General features: G+C 38.7%; 1 protein-coding gene across 1 annotated transcript in view; it reads right to left on the bottom strand.

Moving 5' to 3' along the window:
- Nucleotides 1-14,213, bottom strand: part of Tbc1d8b (TBC1 domain family member 8B) — a 75,523-nt gene extending 61,310 nt beyond the window's left edge. Inside the window, 1 exon segment of the mRNA XM_038316826.2 lies at nucleotides 13,935-14,213. Coding sequence (XP_038172754.1) covers nucleotides 13,935-14,064 — 130 coding nt within the window. The 5' untranslated portion in view covers nucleotides 14,065-14,213.
- Between the last annotated feature and the right edge of the window lie 1,491 nt (nucleotides 14,214-15,704).

Genomic DNA, 15,704 nt, shown 5'->3' with positions numbered 1-15,704 from the left:
ACACCCTCATTTGTCAAATAAGGGTGACAATAAATAATCCATTGCAAAGGGCACCATAAAGGTGAAAGAGACACCACTTAGAGCAGGGCTTACCAACCTTCCTAGCGCTGCGACCCTTTAATACCCTTCCTCATGTTGTTGTGACCTCCAAACAGAGCATTATTTTTGGTGCTACTTCATAACTAATTGTGTTAATGCTATGAATCATAATGTAAATACCTGATGTGCAGGAAACCTAATATGCTACCCCTGTGAAAAGGTCCTTCTGCCCCCAACTGGTTCAGAAGCCACAGGTTGAGAATTACTGGCTTAAAGCAATGCTTGGCACACAGTGAAACATTCAATATTAGCTCTTTTTGTATTGTATAAGAACATCTTAAGCTGGGCGGTGGTGGCGCACGCCTTTAATCCCAGCACTCGGGAGGCAGAGGCAGGTGGATCTCTGTGAGTTCGAGACCAGCCTGGTCTACAAGAGCTAGTTCCAGGACAGCTCCAAAGCCACAGAGAAACCCTGTCTCGAAAAACCAAAAAAAAAAAAAAAAGAACATCTTAAATATGTAAATTTAAGGTAAAATTTTCATTATTAAGAATGTTTCAGTAAAATGATTTTCTTTTCAACAATTCCTAATTCCTCAATTTTGAATTCAAGGTTCTTGCTCAATTAGTTCCTTTGTAATTGTCTGACTATATTCCCTACTACTTCCTGGAACAAAAGTTTCTGTTTTCTTAAATAGCTAGCTAATTTTTCCCCGTGGGTCTTTGCTGAACAATTATCTTTTTACTGAGAAATGTTAACAAAAGTCTTCTAGCTAAGTCCAGCTAATCCAAATTGCATATTTCCTTTAAGATCCACTTCCCCTATGAAATCATTAGTAGCGATGCCAAGCAATGATGTTTCCCCTGTTCTCCCAATACTTATAACCCTTAAACTCTATACTCCAGGACTGAGTATTTACTTAGTAGGTTGGTTATTACAACTACTTTCTAAGTGTTTCATATATAATATATGTGCTTCCTTATCCGGAATATAAGGTCTCTGACGGTAACTATGTTTCCTATCTCTGGGCTTGTTAACTACAAGCACAATAAGGCATAAGGTGTTACCTTATTATATTATGGAATAGTTTCAATATATACATTTACTTTTCTATTTTGAAAGCTTTGGTTGGCTGAGAGACAGTTTTGCTCTATGAGCATTTCTTTTTAATTCAGCATGTATAATTTCAGGAAAAATTAAAAACAATTATAAACCAGGCTTTTGGCTCTTTTTCTAGTTTTATTCACTTGTAGAGAGTTCAGATTTCACATTAACTGTCATTAAAAATATAAGTAAGCTGGCATATGTGGGACAGGAAATCATTACAATCATGAAGGGAAGCAAATTAGAGAATAGAAGATAGAAAGGGAAATTTGACTCAGCTGAAAAGATAGAAGTGTGGATATGGGACTAAAAATACAACAAAAAGGGTCACAACTATAGCATAATGTCAGTAATATGACCAAGGATTTTGATAGTGGGAAAAATTCTCAACAAAGATTTCTGGGGGCTAGAAAGATGGCTCAGTGGTTAAGAGCACTTGGCTGTTCTTGCAGAGGACTAAGGACCCAAGTGATGGCTCACAACCATCAGTAGGTATGCATGTGGTGCACAGACATACATGTAGGAAAATCACTCATGTACATATAATAAACAAATCTAAAAATTTGCTTGACATTTGTTTTATGAGAGGGAGAAAGAGATGAGATGAGAGAGCGAGAGAGAGAGAGCGAGAGAGAGAGCGAGAGAGAGAGAGAGAGAGAGAGAGAGAGAGAGAGAGAGAGAGAGGAGAGCGCATGGAGATGGGTATGCAGGGATTGAGAAGAGAATCTGGGAGGAGTTGGAGGAGGGAAAGACATGGCCAAAATATACTGTACGTAAATTTTTTAAAAATAAAATTTAAAAAGAAATATATATGACCTGAATACCAAATGTTCAGCCCTGAAGATATACATACAAATGGCATTGGAAAGAAAGCTGGAGAGGTTCATGGGAGGGTATGGAAAGTGGAAAAGGAAGGGGAAATGATATAATTATAATCTGAAGAAGAATAATTCTTTATATAAAAGAAGTTAATAACATAAAATCAAGCAGGATAAAGTTTCGCCTATTGGTATGCTTCAAATTAGGATAGCACCCTTTAGTGGACTTCAATAAAGCCTCTTTAAAATTGTATAATGGCAAGCTTTTATAGTCCATATTCCAGGTATTTCAACCCTTCCATAAAAAAATGAAGCAGGATTTTTAAAACGAAGACTTCTGCAATGGCAGCATGTAGATTATAAAGGAAAAAAGTTACTTATATACAGTCAAAAGTTAGGGTGTGGGCTGGGGATCGAGCTGATTTGATTTGATAGCAGAGTGCTTGCCTAGCCCAGGGTTTGATCTTCAGCCCTGCAAAAGGACAGTCAAAGTAAGGTATGAATGTAAGATTTTATTGAAGCACCAAGAATCAGAAAATCTAGACAAATACTATTTAAGAGGAGGTACTGGATAAGAGACGGTGGTAATGAGAGAGAGAGAGAGAGAGAGAGAGAGAGAGAGAGAGAGGAAATGATTATACTTCAACTAATGAGCAGGGAAATATCAGAGGATTTCAGAATAAAAAGAAAGATAATTAAGCATCAAAGCAGAAGTCGTAAGAAGTTGGGCATTTGGTCTAGGATCAAGGAAAGAGGAGCTAAACATATGCAGATTGTCTTCTCAGAGTAATGGGAGTGAAATTACGCAGGAAACGAAAAAAGGGAGAATGTTCTCAATTTGAAGGCAGGAGCCTAAAAATATTTCCAAGACCAAAGAGTAGTAGCAAAATATAAAGGAGATTGGCTGAAAATCAACTCATATGTATACAAATATGCATATAATAAATTGACAAAGTTGTTAGGATAAAGAAATGAAACCTTATGAAAGTGTGTACTAAAAGTTAGACGTGAGGTGCACACTTGGCATCCCACCACTGAGGAAGAGCAGGAATTCAAAGCCAGCTTTGGCTATATGCCCGGGTGAGGCCAGATTGGGCTGCCTGAGATCCTTTCTCAAAGGGGGAAATTACAACAGGGCAGTTGGGCTGCCATTTTATTTGATACTTGTCTTCCAAAAGTTTCATTTTAAACAACATTTGGAAAGACAAAAAATATAGTTGCAAGGAAAACTATTTATTCGTGAAATTTTTAATAAAACTAGCTCAACTGTTACTTCTTTATTCACACACATTATGAAAGGTAGTGTTGGAAGAACTGGCGAAAACTAAATGGGTAAAGTTTAGCAGAAAGAACAGTGGCAGTGTGGCTATCTGAGGAGGAAGAGAGGACAGACGGGAGAGGCCACAAAACCATTTCCAAGTGACACAACAATCCTCTGATGGGCTGTGACAGCAGGGACAAAGTGGTCAAAATCACTGACAAGAAACGCTAACATGTTTTTTTTTTTTTGGCAACAGACATGTTGATGGCATTATGTCTTACATAATATGGAAGGAAATCGTTAGGATTTTCTAAGTGCATAAAATTAGGTAGTTAATATGAAACTAGGCAACAAGTAATTTGGAAGCTAGCACTAGAATACATTTCTAGTCACTTGGGGAACTCTTCTGGCTCATTAAGCCCTAATCATCATCAGTCCCTGCAAGCCATACAGGAATTAATATGTGCCAATGCCTGAGTTCTAGAACTACAAGAAAATAAGCAAGCAACTTTGGGTTGCTTTTCCATATACACAGAGGTTCATCATGTGCCTGCCTGAACACTGAAGGCCCCGAATCAACCTACTCATGGGAGACCTTTGTAACTACCACGAATTCACAACAGACTAGACACCGTCAGCTGCATGGCCGAATAAGAAATTGCAGAATATAAAGATACGCAAATTATCCTTCTAATAACTATAACTAACATATCAATCAACATTACAGACTCTGGAAAAGATTCATGGGTTTTTATGGCACCCTGAAAAAAGCAATTTACATCTACATTCTTAAGGAAATAAGTACATTAATGAATGTGAATTATGCGTTTATTAAATGTCACAGTAAAATTACCAAAAATGCCAAGTTACATGAGGGTTTTCAAAAGATACTTTTTTGTGTGAACTTTTTTTGTGGATAGTTAATTACTATCCACAAGCTAATCTTTTTTACTGGAAAAAGAACCACAGACTTTGGAAATGAAAAATATCCTGACTGGTCATATAATCTAACCTCTAGCACACTGGCCTCCTATACAGTATCCCTGGACTTTACTTCTCCAAGGCTGCCTATTTCTAAAACACAAAAGGAATTGTATTTGCAAAGGTTATAGTCAGGCCTGCTATTTGGGTTTATGATCTGTACATAGTGCTCTGTGTGTAGAATGACTCTGTGCCTTGTTTAATGGCCTGTTGTCAGTGTCTTAAACTCTTTGCGTTTTGAAGGGCAATTTAGTTTTCACCAACTAACTACATACCTATCCTGGATATAGTGGTTAAAAGTGTCACTCAAACATGACTACTAAGCCAGACAAAGTGGCTTCTTTCTATAATCCAAAGGCTTTGGAGGTGGAGACAGGAAGGACAGTCACAGGTTCAAGGTTATCCTCAGCGACACAGGAAGTTCAAGACCTTGGGTTACCTGAGACTTATCTCCAAAACAAATCAAAACAAACCTACCTTGATTCCAGATAAGGTCTGAACATAAATAGACCATTATATTATGGATTCCATGAATATTCTTATTGTGTTTTTCAGTATACAGAGCCTTGTGCAAGCTAGGTAAGCATTCTACCACTAAGCACCATTTCTAGTTAATTCTTTTACTGTAGTCTAAGATGACTAGTTGTTTTGGATACCACATCATTATTAAATTACGCGTGCGATAAAAAATACACTGATCCTTTTTATAAATGTAAGCACTGACCTAGGTATTATTTGTACAGTAGAGAATATATATATGTATATATATTAAAATGGTGTATGTTTACATTTACCCATTTTAAATCATTGTTTTTGTTCAAAAATTAAATCTTCCTTTTTAATAACCTTTTAATTTTAGATATTATAATTCCATCATGTCTCCCTTTCCTTTCCTCCCTCTAACTACTCCTATGTACATCTCCTTGCTCTCTTTAAAATTCATGGCCTCTTTTTGATTGCTGTTGTTGTCGTCTATGTGTATAATGCACAAATACAACCTGCTCAGTCTGTAAAATGCCATTTGTATGCATGTTTTCGGGACTGACCATTTGGTATTGGATAATCTATTGGTGTGCTCTTTCCTGGGAAAGACTCTCATTCTCACAGTTCTTTAATTACTGATAGTTCTTTGTGTAGGGCTGAGGCTTCGTGGTCTTTCCCCCATCTGCTTTGGCATGTCTACAGTTATTGTCCTTGTTCATTTCATATAATTGGCAGTCTTCTTCCTGAGACTTCCCGGGTGTAGCTTCCTACATTTCTAGGAGACACAAACTCCTTTTCCTATTGCTTTTACAATCTTCTCATCCCCTCTTCTGTGATGATCCCTGACCTTCGGTGCAGCAGTTGTGTTATATATATCAGCTGGGACTGGGCTCCATACTCTGCAGTTTGATTGGTTACATAATCACTGCTTTAGAGCACTCCAAATTGTTCAGATCTTTCTGAATCTTGATTTTTTTTATCTCTCATGATAATGATTCTCAACTCAAACTACAAATTTGAGTCATTTAGAAGAGTTTTACAATTTAAGTTTTGAAAGCACTGAAGCCCAGGGATTATGATTTAATTGATTTTTTATAAGGATGTTATTATTCTGCTTTTTTACTGTCTATTACAAAATTTTCAAACACTAAATAAAGTATAGCAGAACATCTATGTATCCATAATCTAGTTTCAGTAATTATCAACTTTTATTTATTGTTCCCTCCAGAAATATTTTAAATTAAATCCAAGACATTAATTTCTCCACAAATACACCAATATCATTTAGTTGCTTTTAAATGTTCCTCAGTCAAATGTAACAGGATCCAGTGTTAAGAACACAGAGCTCAGCTGGCAAGATGGCTCAGTGAGTTAAGGTACTTGCTGCCCAACCTGACTATCTGAGTTTGATCCCTGAGACATATATGTTGAAGGAGAGAACTGACTGCCACTTGTTCTATTGTTCACACACACACACACACACACATACACACACACACACACCACAGTAAACAAATAAAATCTATTAAAAAGTACACAGACCAATAGCATTAATTGCCTCTTCCAATTTACAGGTGGCAAACTAGGAATTCTAAAGGGTTGGATGTTAAAGAAAAGGCCATTGACACAGCTACAAGTTAGAGATCGTGTTTGTGATGGCTAATACTGGCTGTCAACTTGGTATGTTTAGGAAGGAGGAACAGCTACTGAGGAATTGCCTCCATCAAATTAGCCTGCAGGAACATCTGTGGGGGCATTTTCTTGATTGCTTATTGATATGGGAGTACTCAGCCCACTGTGGGAAGTGCCAACCCTAGGAATGTTGACCTGGGCTGTTATAAGAAAGGTAATGGTCTGGGAGCAAGCCAGTAAGCAGTGTTTCTCCCTGGTTTCTGCTTTAAGCTCCTGCCTTGGGTTCTTGCCTTGGCCTGCCCAGATGATGGACTGTAAACTATAAGATGAAATAAACCCTTTCTCCCCAAGTTGGTTTATGGTCAGAGTGTTTTATCACAGCAACAGAAAGCAAACTATGATGTGTTCATTACCAATGTGCTAGCTTAGTAAACAAACACACAAACAAATGTTTGGCAAGCAGCTCTGTTTATAAAGTAGATTGAGGGTACTGTTTAAGACAACACTGATCTAGCTGCAAAAGAATGATGTAAATGATCTTTCTAATTACAAGTAAGATTCATTTCTAGTCTTTGTAAAATGCCTGGTTATAATTTTTGTCCACAGTAACAACTGCTGTAACCTTATAATTGTAAGCTGTCATGCTTACAAAGTCTGGCCAGTACACCTTTACTGAATTTTTTATAATGTCAACCTCATTAAAAGTTAATGAGAAAACTAATTAGTAAACTGACAATGCACTTAGTACAAAATGTATTCAAATACAACAGAGGTTGTACATTTTCCTGACTCTACTATTTTCCTACCAGACCTAAGCCCTGCAAGCAGAATTGTGAATGCTTATTTTAGACTAACCCAGTAGCCACATGGCATTTTGAAAGCTGCCAATTTTACACTAAGAGCTTCAGAAAACAGTTAATAAAAATAATTTTTAGGTTGTGGTTTTCATCCTTGAACATTTTAAAAGACATATACTTGAAAACCAGAAGTTTTTGCACGCATACACAGTTCTTTCTCAAACTGAAATCTTTACTTATTGAAGACTTTACAAAAAAAAAAAAAAACCATTTTGTTGAGGCAGGATCTCACCACATAGCCCAGAATGGTCTCAAAAATCACGAATTCTCCTGTCTCGGTCTCAAAGTGATAGGATTATAAGTGTATGGCACCATTCCCAGTTATGGCTTAGAATTGTTTTATGGAAGCAACTACTGTCACATACAGAAGTTTATAATGTCTTCTGGGGGATTAAAAAGCGTAGCTATTTGGTTAAGCCTAGTGACATTTCTCAAGATTAAAATATAGGAAAATAGGATGATTCTTAGCATCCTTGTTAATAAACCTTACTATTTAAAACTCATTTCTCCCTAGCAAACTGCCTCCCGGATATTGATAGTGCTTATAGACAGATGATTAAATAAAAAATGATCCAAATTGGATTTTGGCAAAAAGCTCCACAGATGCCACACTGGAATTCTGCCACAAGTATTTCAAACATTGTTATTAATCACTGATTTTAGGAAAACTTTGTTTCATTACCAGCACCTCTGCTAATCATAAATTATATCAGAGCTAGGTATAGAAAACTGCATTGGAGGTTTTTATTACATCTTTGTTCATAGACAAAATAAGTCAACAAATTGAGCTATCGACCAACTCAGTAATATTTTGTTTATCAACTGTTTTAAAGGTCTTCAAACTTTGTAGGAACCATGACTAGTCTATTAACCCAAATCTACAACAATGACTAGCTACCACCCCATTCCTTTGTATCTGGTTACAGTGAAATTATTTCAATTTACCCTGTTCCCAAACACATGATTGGCTCATATTCGCTCAGTCCCTCCAGTCTTTGCTCATAGGCCAATTTCTAAAATCGTTCTTGTTTGTCATGATATCTCCCTTTAATCTTCATATTGCTTATCCGCTCCAGTCATACCACACGGGATTTGGCTATTGGCTGCTATTGGCTGCTCTCAGCTGGAATGAGACCCCATGAAAAAAAGAAAATTGCTTTACTTATTGTTTTATCTTCAGCACTTAAGAACAGTTCTTGGGGGCTGGGGAGAGAAGTCTGTGGTTCAGAGCACTGACCACTCTTCCAGAAGACTTGGGCTTGATTTCCAGCATTCACATGAAGGCTCTCAATTGTAACTCTAGTTCCATGGGAACCAATGCCTTCTTCTGGCCTCCCTAGGGACCACATACTCATGAGGTACACAGGCATGCACGAGCTTTCACCAGCTAAACTGCTATTCCTTTTTTTTTCCAGCTTACTTTATACCCATAGGAAAAGCATTTGCTGTCTGCTACACTGCTGGAATAGGGGTGCCATGGGTTTTGTGTTGCTTTTCTGTTAGAAAATGTTCCCTGTTTTCATCTTTTTGCCTCTGCTATGCAAGCACAAAAGGTAACAGAAAATACTTAGTGTGATGCTATACAATGCATTCACTAAACAAGCATTTACTAAGGGCCTTCTAAAAATCAAGAGCTGTTTTTTTTTTAATTTTTATGTTCATAGGAGTTTTACCTGCATGCATGCCTGTGTACCTCATGAGTATGTGGTACCTATGGAGGCCAGAAGAAGGCATTGGATCATTCTTCAAGAATTATGCTTTAAAAATACTAATAGGGTAACCAAAGTCATGTGTATTTTTCAATACCACTCAGCGTTACAAGTGATGCTTAGATCTATTAAAATATTATTTGAGAATGTCTAGGTTTAGGGCAATCACAGATCAAAGGGAATTTGGTCTTGATAAGTTATTCTAACTCTACATTATTCTGATTACAAAGAACAGAGGCACAGCCAGTATAACATTCTCCAGTGAATAACAGTATTTTGCTCTTGCAGTGCCATTATGTTGGACATATTTGATATTATTACTTCAAATCAATTCCTATATAAACATGAGAAAATAATTATTAGGGGAAAAATAGTGGGGAGACAGGGAGAGAGACAGAGGGAGAGGAAGAGAGAGGGAAACAGGACTGAGACTGATTTCTTTGTTTTTTCAGGACCTAAAGTAACACTTAATATGAAATGACTGTTACAGATTTCAAAATCCATTTGACCAACACTATTGTGATCTGAGATAGAGAAGACAGTATCTTCATTTCACAGATGAATACACTAAGCCTTTATTTGTAAAAAAAAAAATTACATCTGTAAAGAAACCAAATACATATTAAAAGATCAAAGAAGGCAAAAGAAACAGACTTAATAAAGTCAGTGTGGTCTTTGAATCTTCTAATGAAGATGGTGCATTTGCACAATGTGAGTGCTGGCAAAAAAATCCCATAATGTAACATCCAAAACCTATAAAGGTCCTTTTTCTTGCTCCAAGATTTTTTTTAAATTTACTTATTTCTATGTGTATTAGTGTTTTGCCTGTATGTATTCTGTGCACCACATGCATGTTTTGTGTCTGTGGAGGTCAAAAGAGGATGTTGGATCTCCTGGAACTGGAGTTATAGAAAGTTATAAGCCACCATGTGGGTGCTGGGAATTGAACCTGGTCCCCTGGAGGAGCAGTCAGTACCCTTAACCATTGACCCATCTCTCTAACTCCCAGGAGATGTTTAAAGATATTTTTTTTACTTGATTTTACTAGGATCAGACACTCCAAGGATTGGGGCATGGGCACAAAATTTGATTTTCCCTTCTTAGTGTTTGCCTTGTGAGATTTTCTTTTTAATAAGCCAATATGATAATTTGCCCTTAGCATGAGTTGTATATGTATGGAAGCAGGATTTTCCGATCATAAAAATCACATGTTTACCCTTTGGGTACCAAATATTTTATCAGATGATTCCTTTGTGAGCATGAAATGCCACAGTATTTTGCTAATACATATGCAATATGAACATTTTCAGAGCTGGACTCTTGAGTTGAAGGTTTAAAAAAAAAGAAAAACTTATGTTTCTGTGACATGATCATTAAACGGTTATAAATTCTGTTTATTATATATGCGTTTAGATCATTCACAGTGATTTATAAAGTCTAAATATAAAATGAAAAACTTACTTCAAATATTCTAAAATAAAATGCTTACTTCAAATTTAACCATGTTCTAATTTATACAGATGCTTTAATTTCAAAGGGACAGTGCCAAGATAAAAGGAATAAGGAAAGAGAGTATTTTAAAATCTTTTGTTTTAATGTATATTATCTAGTTTTACTCTACATGGAATAAAAAAAGGTCTGCTAATGGAAATTATGAATCTAATGTCAACTATAAATCTAATGTCTAAGAACCTGCTTACCACTAGTCAGGTATGAAAAATTAAAGAGGAAAATACTGCCGGCAAACTACCTAAGACTTCCTGATTGGCAGGTCCTCCTAAGCCTCATTCAGTAGAGTACTTAACAGGATGCAGTCTTTGTAGTGCCTCTCATGCGCCAAGCAGAGAAAATTGCTGATTTGTGCTTAAAAAGTCAAATATGCACAAATTATTTTAATTATATAAAACAAGGTTCTAAATTTAGCTTCAACAGTGAAGTCTTTACCTTTATAACCATGAGAGGGCAAGGATTCGGAATATGAGGCAACTAGAGAAATCCAGGATAAAATATTCTCTAAATTAATGAAAACCAGCAACCACTACCATCACCATCACCACTTTAGGTATACAAAAATTTCCAAAAAAAAAAATCCATTCTGCTGTGACCCAGGATAATTAAGAAGAACAAAGTTTGATAAATGGTTACTCATCTACCAGATGTCCACTAAGTCTCTAAAAAATTTAGAAAAGGGACCTTGTGATTCTAATGTCAAAATTTTCTTGATAGAACCATCATTATGGAAGAAAGGTGAGTCCACGAGGCTTGGTGTGTCAGTGGTATGCCTATCATACCAGCAGGTGGGAGGTTAAGGAAGGACAGTAGTGAGTTTGAAGCTGGCCTGAGCTATATAATTAGACCTCTCCCCCAAAATGAAGCCAACTAACTTCCCCAAATCCATACTCAAGACATTATATTACTGGGTGGTTACTGACAGTTAGCACATATCAAAGAAAACAGAACTTTTTTTGGTGTTTTAAGAGAGGGTTTCTCTGTATGGCCCTAGTTGTCCTGGAACTCACTCTGTAGCCCAGGCTGGCCTCGAACTCCAACACATCCACTTGTATCTGCCTCCTGAGTGCTGGGATTGAAAGCGTGTGCCACCACTGCCTGGCGAAAGCAAATCTTAAAGTAAATAATTAACATTTCCTGGTGAGGATTATCATTTCTCCATTATATAAAACCTAGAAAGAAGTCGTATAAAGTGGTAGCACAGAACACAACACATAAAGAAAATAAGACAGACAAAGGCGAGTTTATGCCAGTCTACACTCATGCTCTGATGAAAGCGCATGCAAATGAGCACAGCCCAGCAAAGTTCTTGGCTTCATAATTTCAAGTAAGAAGACAATAGTTAAGCAGCCATGAAAATCAGATACATTTTTGTTGTGGACCAAAAGGAAACCAAGCATGCTTTTAAAATAGCTCTTTGCTCCTTTTGGAGTCCTTCTGTCTAATTTACATGACTTTGGGGATTTCAGGTATCTTGCAGTTTCACAGGTACAACAACATGCAGAAACAAGTGCTCCATAAGTCACTACATACATACACGATTGATAGAAATCTTTTACTTCTTCAGACAAATTTCCTTGTTTTCTAGCAAATGGGGAAGTAATATGAGGGGTAGATAGGATAGAGAGAAAAAAAATCCATTTATAATTGACCTGCTATAAGAAATTCTCATTTAAATGAAATTGCCATTTAAATGAAAACTTTTCTGTAAAATAAATTGTAATTTTGAAAGATAAAAAAGTTAGATGCAGGGTTTATTAGGGCAAATTTTATTCACATACTGCCTGGAGGTTCTTTTTAGAAGTTGGATAAGATGAATGATACTTATAAAGTTATATATCTCATTGGACAGATGAATTCTATCCACATTAGGGGAGGCTTGCCTTAACACAATCTTTGTGACCATCATCCTCTACTTTATACTCTTATCTCCATAAAGTTGGCACCAGTAACTTTTATATTTTTATTCTTTTTTTAAAGAAAACATACTACCTTTTTTTCATTTCACATATACCAATCCCAGTTCCCACTCCCTCCCCTTCTCCCCTTTCCTCTACACACCCTCCCACCCCACCCGCTATCCACTCCTTAGAGAGGGTAAGGCACATTGCTTTGGGGAAGGTCTAAGACCCTCCTACTATATCTAGGCTGAGCAAGGTATCCCTGCAAAGAGAATAATTCCCCAGAAGCCAGTACAAGCAGTAGGGATAAATCCTGGTGCCACTGCCAGTGGCCCTGCAGTCTGTCCCAGTCATGCAATGGTATTTGTTTTTAACTGAAGAGGGAAATCAATGCCACTTAAACCAAGAATCTTCTTCATTCAACCCTTCAGTAATTTGGTTCTAATTATAATTTTCTAGTAAACTAGCTGATCTTTCTCCTCTACTTCCACCTCCCTCCCTTAATCAAGCACTCTAAAGGCTGAGAACAAAATTATAATTGCCAAATGTCAGAGTAGCATACAATAGTGCTTTAAGGTTGCATATATGAAAGAATTTGACAAATGTCATCCAACAGGTAAAAATTGAGAGGCTCAAAAATGTAGGTTTTCATATTTTTGCTTCTTTCCTCTACATCCATCACCTTCCCCAAATTAAGCCTGGTCAACCACTTCAAGGTTCTAATACCAAGCCAGGAATTAGCATGAAAAACAGCTCTTGCCTCCCCAACGACCAAAAGTTTGAAAGCCTCTGCCCAAGACTAAGGATCTCAAAATAGCCTTCTTTGGATTCTTCAGACATGGACCCGTTTTGAATTTTTAAAATTGAGAACTGTGGGAGGATGGGTTAGGAAGGAAGAGCGGAACTTCCTTCTGTTTAATTGGTTTGATTTACACATCTTTGAAAGAAGAGGCAGTGCCAAACTCACTGGAGAGAAACGTGTGCTTAACAGAAACACAGATCCCAAGGACTGAAAACTTGAAGATTTTATATATATATCAAAAGATGCAAAATCGGGAGAGGTGAGTAATTCTAAGGGTTCCTCCACTTCCCCAGCACCAAGCATCCCCACGCCCTGACCCAAATCTCACTTGAAGCCGCTCTCTCAGTGTGTGATTGGGGAATTTCATTCTCCTTAAGATTCCCACGTCCTCACAATGCCACCCCGCCCCACCACCACCCCGCGCACTCACTCCCCAGGGTGGCGATTATTTGTGTAGGCTTTGAAAAAAGTTAAGCTCACAATCGCGAACCCGCTCCCACAGCTGGTCTTAAGAGGACTAGTCAAGCTAACTGACACTGACCGCCAAACCCCTCCCCCATGGGAAGCGACCTCCCCGCAGGTACTGGATTCCCCCTTAGCTGTCCCCATCCCCGGTCCGACCCAAAGAACAACTGTTAGTCCAGGACAGTACAGTCGGGACTCTGTGGTAGCAGCAGAAAGGTGGTAGCGGGAGCAGAGTCCCCGGTCCGTTGCTGCGGGTTTAGGACAAGACGGCGGGCGGGCAGCGGCAAATAACTGTTCGCCTTGCCACCTTTTAAGTGACCGTGGCCACAATTCTAACTCAGGTGTAGCCGGCCGCAACTGCTGTCCGCCACTTACCTGTAAGTCCCCCTCCGCCTTCTTCCCCGTAGCCTCGACGCCTTTGCAGGACAAAGTACTCGTTGGATCTTTCCATCAGCCACAGCTTCAGCGCATTTTTCAACAGCACTTCCTCGGGCTTCAGCCACATCTCGAAGAACTTTGTGCCGCCTCAGGAGCGGCGACCTATTTGTCCTCCTTACCTCTCCCCTCCCAGCCTGTCTTCACCCCTCTACTTCTCCTCTCACCAAATCTGCCTTCGGCGGCGGCGCCTCCGGAGGTTTGCCACACTTCCCCCCCGCCAACCCTGCCTTCTCTCCCACGTAGGCAGAGAGAGTGCCAACTCCCTCCCACGGAGCTACAGCCAGTAGTCCCGCTTTGTCTCCTCTTGGGAGTTGTAGTTTTCTCTCCGTTTTCCTGCACCCTTTCGATTTTAGCTCGAGACTACATTTCCCGCAATGCATTGGTGTAAGAGTTGGGTGGGTGGGGGACGCCTTCGAAGCGGTCCCGCCACCAGTTAAGTGAGTTTTGCCTATGGTGTAAAGTTCAAAACGTTTTTGCTTCAAATAGGCTAACCCGGGGTATAATAGCAATGCTTCTGGTTGTTTTATAGTGAGAAGACTAATTTGTTGAAAATAAAGTTTCCGGCATTTTTGAGTAATGGCCCATCCAGGAAGCAATAGCCTGCAGCAACTTGCGTTTAACCAGCGCCAACTCGGTACCAGGTGATTTCTCAGGTAACCCTTCCAGAAGTCTTTACAAGTAGATCCTCCACTTCGCTCACTAATAAATGGAAAGCGCTAGAAAGTGAAGTGACTTATCCAAGGTCTCACAGTTGGTAATAAGATTCATTGTTCAAAATTCTTGCCTAAATTAAATTCTTTCTTCTCATAATGGAAAATTAGAAAACTAGGAAAACACATACTGTTTTCACACTTTGCGACTCTCCCTTACCCCATGCGGCCTCTGTTTATTTACTGGTATAAACGATGGAAAATCTCGAATCTAACATTTAGGTATTCGAACTACTTATGAGGGTATTTTCTTTGCCTTACACCGTTTAAAGAAAAACAAAATTCCTTGTAGGGCAGCCTTCATTTCTTGGTATCTTGGCAATGTTGCACAGCTACTTACATGCTAAGATGAAAGAGGTCTGGGAGGAATTATTTGAGGGCTGCTTTTATTTGTCAAGCTAACTCAATCCCTGGAGCTAAAGAATAGACTGAGAGAAAAACAGGCTTACAGAAAGAATTCCGATAAAGGATCAGACAAGTTGACAAAGTATCCGAAATGAAGATATATGGCCATGTGGCTAAAACTATGGGGTGGGACACACTCAGACTAGGAGTCCTGGAACTACTGAACCCTTTGCCTTGAAGGAGTGTGTCCAGGTTAAATCTTCGGAGATGCGGGCTGTCACAGAAAGTTCTTGTGGATAACAAACAACAGCAAAACCCTCCAAACAAGGACCACAACCAAACCCAACCCCCCCCCCCCCCCCCCCCACACACAGGACAATCCAAAAGGCAGTAGGTAGTGGAGCATCCCTCTTCAGAGGAAGAGGCAACCCTCCTAGAGCCTGGACATGATGCGTTTCCTTGTGCAAAGTCATCCAAGCTTGAAGGTGTATTAAGTACATCATTTCTCACTTTCGTCACAGTGAAAGATCAATAAATGCAGCAAATGTAGACACCTCTTGTCTTCCTTCATTTGCACAGTTCTGGCCCCCTTTTAATTTCCATTGTCAGTCAGTACCCTTATGGTTATAGTTACGGCAAGGAGCATCAGAAT

The sequence above is a fragment of the Arvicola amphibius genome, chromosome X (genome assembly GCF_903992535.2).
Source record: "Arvicola amphibius chromosome X, mArvAmp1.2, whole genome shotgun sequence".
In the NCBI taxonomy this organism is placed as follows: Eukaryota; Metazoa; Chordata; class Mammalia; order Rodentia; family Cricetidae; genus Arvicola; species Arvicola amphibius.
The sequence above is the reverse complement of the archived record's forward strand: the minus strand, read 5'-3'. Positions and strand labels throughout refer to the sequence as shown.